This window comes from Alligator sinensis, unplaced genomic scaffold (genome assembly GCF_000455745.1).
Source record: "Alligator sinensis unplaced genomic scaffold, ASM45574v1 scaffold541_1, whole genome shotgun sequence".
Classification (NCBI taxonomy): Eukaryota; Metazoa; Chordata; order Crocodylia; family Alligatoridae; genus Alligator; species Alligator sinensis.
In genome coordinates this window covers 831387-836993 of record NW_005842602.1, presented here as the reverse complement: position 1 = coordinate 836993, position 5607 = coordinate 831387, and the positions used below count along the sequence as shown (strand labels likewise).

General features: G+C 40.0%; 1 protein-coding gene across 2 annotated transcripts in view; it reads right to left on the bottom strand.

Annotated features, from left to right (window-relative positions):
- Positions 1-173: 173 nt before the first annotated feature.
- RAD17 (RAD17 checkpoint clamp loader component) overlaps positions 174-5607 on the bottom strand; it is a 24545-nt gene continuing 19111 nt past the window's right edge. The window contains exons 14-16 of one of the 2 annotated variants that reach the window (XM_006033004.3): positions 4266-4386; positions 3589-3646; positions 174-1076 (exon numbers count right to left, since the gene is read on the bottom strand). In XM_006033004.3, coding sequence (XP_006033066.1) covers positions 809-1076; positions 3589-3646; positions 4266-4386 — 447 coding nt within the window. In that variant the 3' untranslated portion in view covers positions 174-808. The remainder of the gene's footprint in view (positions 1077-3588; positions 3647-4265; positions 4387-5607) is intronic. The other variant, XM_025214755.1, reaches the window with a different exon arrangement.

Genomic DNA, 5607 nt, shown 5'->3' with positions numbered 1-5607 from the left:
AGGATACAAGAGAAGCAGCTCTTTCATTTTAATAATATATTTTCCTTGATAAATTAAAGCAAATACTTTTCCGAAAAGAAAAATACCAAGGACAAATCTACTGTACAACACATGCTTTAGTTTTTAAAACATAAATTACTTGTGGCAGAGAGTACAAAATACCAATAAGTAACACAGTTAGAGGGCTTTTTATTTACATTATCAGTATTGAACTTCATACTTTTTTTAATTATTACAATGTACATTTTATACTCTATTCCCTCAAAAGGATGAAAGGGTCCAAACAGCAGCATTCCTTAAAATTGTGAGATGTAGTTAGACCTTCAACAAAAGGATTAAGTGTGTACAAAGAAATAAGAGTTTCTGTACATCTGGAAGATCAAATGGGAAGTGTAAAAGTAACCTGTGTGTTACACTCTTCAATAATAGTTTTCTTTCAAACTATTTCAGCTAGTTATTTATGAAGTTTTATTTTATATTGTTTAAACAATATAGAATTCTTTGATGGCTCAGGTAGGCAGGGAGCAAAAACATAATCTAGACACATGGAGGACCCTGTATTGCAGTCACGGAAAACTGCCTAACCATAGCCCCTTAATGTTGTCCCAATACATGCTTGACTTGATCTTGTAGCCCACACTCATGTAAGCAGCTGTAGCAGTAACTGAAGTACAGTCTAGAGTTGTCTCATTCTTTGTAACAAAGTCATCAATGTTACAGTTATTCAAATATAAATGTTTTGCTACAAAACACAAGATGAAGAATCTGGTAAGCAACAATAAACCAATAGGTTAAAATTTTGATGCATTCAGTCACTATCGTATTCGTCTATCTTTAATTCATCTTCCTCCATGATTGCTTGAGCTGCAACAGGTTGAGGCTGACTGCCTGGTAGATCATTTCTACCAGGTTGGCTTGAAGTATGAGGGAATCCACCTGATTCAGCCTCATTTGTTTTGTTATTCTCTCTCTGTACAAACATCTCCACCGCCTGTGCGCCAGCAATGTCCCCTTCGTAATTACTCTCAAAGTCTGGCATTCCAGGATCCTTATCTGTCAGTGTTTCAAGCTTTAACCTGAAAAATCATAATCATTGCAAACATCAACAACAAAAGCTTTATTCTCTCACAGGTGCAGAAGTTGAAATAGAAGAGGTCCCCCATGTATCACATGAAATATTTCTTCTTCCTTGATGTTTATAGCTTTCAAATATCCTTGCACTGCTATAATCACATTAATCACAGTTCAGCTAAGTCATATACATTCTTCATAAAAAATATACTCATAAGTTCTGATCCTTGAACACAGCCCAACTGTACAGATTGGGTGTCCCAAACTCAACACAACGTTCCAGGCGCACTTGCAGAGTTGTGCAAGAGTAGAATACGCTCCTGTCTTAAGGGCTGCCTTGTGTTGTAGCTGTTGCTGCACTCTCACTTCCAAAGTCTACCATTACTGCTTTAGACTGCTCCTGACACTGATTATTGAAGGGAGGATTCCTGTTATTCTCTCTCACAAAAGTATGAATCATTATAAAGTCAATGGTTTGTTTTCAGTGGCACACAGTACGTTAGTCATTTTTCAAACATAAAAGATGCCACTGTTCCTTAGCATTCATTCAACAGACAAGCACACCAAGGGAAGGAAGGGATACAATTTGTTTTCCATTTTGTTTTTCTGAGCTAAGTCTTTTTGAACTTTTGTCATGACTGGTATTCAGGACACCCCTGATTTAATATCACCTACAACATTTCGTTTATGAACATAAACTTCTTTTGGACTGAAGTTGTTGAGAAACCTGGCCCTAATACTAACCCTGATCAATCACGACCACGTACCATGTTACAGGGGTGTAGGTTGTAGCCGTGTTGGTCTAAGGACATAGGCAGACAAGGTTCTTTGGGCAAATCTGATCTCTTTTATTAGACCAACTTAAGTAGCTGGGAAAAAAAATTTCAGGGGTTTTTAAACCTGAAAGCTTGCTTAAAATTTTTTTTCCCCAGCTACTTAAGTTGGTCTAATAAAAGATATCAAATTCACCCAAAGAACCTTATCTACCACATACCAGTATTCTGATTTCTTGCTATAACAACGCTCCTACCCACTCAGGGTTTCATAGCAGTACTAAAATAACAATGTGTTCAGTATTATTGATGCACATATGGAACAGCTTTCTCCCCGCCCCCCTCCAAAATAACGAGCAAATTATAACCTGAAGTCTCACCAGTAAGAAGTGGTCCTGCAGAGGAAATTATCTCTAAATAACAGAGCCTTACCTACCACTGCATCTATTAAAAAATCTAAAATTTGACAATAATAAAAAGTGCTCATTTTAATTAGTGGGACTGCAAGAAACACCAGTCTAACAGTTTGGAATGTCTTCCCATGCATCTGCAGAATCATTTCACAGGCTTTCAATTAATTACATTTCTTGGGGAACAGCATAATTCAAAAAGCTAAGCCTTCACTTCAAGATCATTATTTCAAAGTTCACCTTACTGGGCAGTAGTTAAAAAAGTCATATCCATCTGATGACTGTTCAGTGACCAGTTTGGCAAGTAAAACTAATTGGTAGCTCATTCCAGTTCATATTATACCACCACAATTAAAAGACTCCTGGTCTCTTGAAGATCAACAGCTGAGAAAAGGTGGAAGCCTTTCTATCATCCTACCCCTAGAAAGGTTCCACTGGGCTGAAGCTCACTCAGGAGACATGTAGTGCTGTCACACAAGGTGTATGCATTCTGTGATGAGGAGACTGGTCATCACAGTTAAAGAATAACTGCACCTTTCTTTTAGGGCTGTACAAGACAGACTTAGTGGAAATTCAGTGACTTCATGTAGTAGACAATAAACTTGCCACAAAAAAACTGATCTGCTTTGCCCACTTGGTAACACCATACATCCCCCGAGAAGTCAGACTACCAGTCTAACATTACACAAGACCAAAACAGTATTTTTACTTCTCAAGAGAATAGGGGCTCCTTAAACTTGGTTTTTCAGAACATAATTTAAGAAACATTTGGATGTTTATCTTGCTGGGATCCTTTGACCCTACCTGACTTCCTGCCCCTTAGGCAGGGGGCTGGACCCAATGATCTTACAAGGTCCCTTCCAGCCCTAATGTCTATGAAATCTATGAATTTATAATTGTATTCCCATGTAGCTGTTTCAGTGTTTTACATCTTTCTTACTCATCCAGTATTGGAGTCATATGGAGATCTAACAAAAGTATCAAGGTGATTCCACATGCAATGAGGAAAAAAAGGCTCCAACAAGCTATTTTTTTTTGGCTTTTAAGTTCATTTGCAGTCACTGAATATACATATTGCAGTAACATACAAAAAAACTCAGGTTAGAGCCTCTTTGTACTAGGAACTGTGGAAATATAAGAAAAAGAGCTAGCTTTTTATGATGCAAAAAGAGTCACTGACTTAGCAGCATGGTTTTTTTTAAAGTTGCAGAGATCCAAGGCAAGAAAGGAAAGGTTGCAACATTAAGATTTCAGACGATCAGGGCTCAAATGAAAGAGAAAATGTCATATATCAGAGATCTTGACACACTATAATTTTTTGTTTTAAAATTTACCTTTGAAAGTGTCTTTTCAAGGGAAGCTTTCCAACATCCTGGATAAAAGCAATCTGACCTGGGGGGAGTCCATACAAGCATGCAGGTGAAGATTTACTGTACATTTTTACACTTTTTAAATGTATATAGGCCTCTCCTACAGATACTCCAACATCTTGTCTTAATTTATTCTTATTGAATTGGTCGTTAATTAGCACCAATAATAATTAATTCCCTGTTAGTTCCCATACTAATATGTAGTGACTAAAAGGTGTATAGAATGGGACTCAGAGCCTCAATCCTTCAAAGTATTCTTTCTTGGTGCTTGAAATCAATCCCTGCAGCACAGGGACCTTAGCTGCCCTGTTTGTACAGCACCAGAACGTATAAAATGTAACTTTATCAACTTAGTTATAAGCCTAAGTTGCATCTTTTCTGTTAATTATGTTCTTTTTGATCCTTTTAGTGGAAAGCCGTACTATAAACATTAGGCTTCCTAAAACTTTAACAGAACTAAACAGTACCAGATTTAAAAGATGCTTCTGGAAAAGAATTTGGGGGTCCTATGCACATGTATACAATCAGCCTCATATCTAGGTGACAGGGAAGACTGCATTTCAGTTCTGGTTCACAGGGGCTTTCGAAATGTACTGTGATGAAGATCTAACTTTTAAAATATGAAATGATGTTGATATTACCTTGATTTCTCATTGGATTTGTCAGCATGGCAAGATAAGGTAATAGTTCAGTCTGAAGACACAACGGTGGTAAACAGAAACTTGAGAAGAGAGACTTTGCAGCAAGGCAATTTTCTTGGTACTAAAGAGTTGGGAAAAAAATTAAAAAAGTGAAGACACAATACCCAAAAGCTTCATTAACATTTCAAAACAAACCACAAAATCCTTATTTTAGCTCCTGGCTATTCCATCAGGATGTTACGGATTATGGATGTCTAACTGTGGATATTAATATGCTATGCTGCAAGGTGTAATAAACAGCAAGCCAAGCATTCCTCGCTGTAAACAGCATAAAAAGCCTCATCATAGGCTCTTGGATTGTTCTACCAAAACGGTCTGAAAAGGTGGCCAAAATACTAAACCAGATTTATTTATGCTTTTTCAGAGATATTGTATTAACGTTTTGCCTTGCACTTACATTTCCAAAAGCTTCTTATAATTTAATTATACCACAGGTGGGCAAAACAAGGCCTGCAGGCCAGATCTGGCCCACCAAGGGATTCTATCCAGCCCACAGCTGGTCCCTCAGTCCCATCTGTCCCAGGCATAAGGTGAAGCCTAAGATGTAGTGTGTACTTCCGGTCCCGCCACCCCTAGGTGCGCAGCGGGGTGAGGACAGTGTGGCAGCTAGGCTTGACTTCCCAGCAGGCCTTGAGGCAGCGACAACTCACTTTGCCTGGCTGCTGCTGCCTATCTCTACCACCGGACCTGACCCTGCTGCCCAGGCATCCACAAGAGCCTTGTGATCTCATGATTGATTCTTCTGTAATAAACACCAAAATCAAGACACTGCCATGTACATTAATACCATACTTACTCAAATCCAAGTCGAGGTCCTACCCCATCCACATGGTGGGGGAAAAAAAAGCTTTTCCTTAGGATTTGAGGCAGGTGCCTCAGTTCCAGCCTTGGCCCCAGGCTCTGGGCTGAAGCCAGAGCCAAGCCATCACCTGCCCTGGGCCCAAGTGGCTCATTTGGCAGGGGAGGGGGCTTGCCAGGAGAGTGTGGGGGAATGTGGGGAATGGTGAAAACCCACGTGTGGCTTGATGGAGAGTGTGGGGGAGACTGTGCAGCCTGCCCCTTCCTCCTCCCACATCTGTCCCCTCCCCCACTTACCTTTTGCTCTGGCTCCAATCCTTCTAGCTCTGACAGACTGACTGGGAGCTGCTGCTGTCATTGCCTGCCCTGGAGCTAGAGCAGAGCTGCAGAAGGCAACAGGGTAGTGGGCAGGTATGGGATGGGGCCAAGGGGCAAGCATAGGCATACAGAGGCAAAGGGAGGATAGGCATTGAAGTTGGGGGGG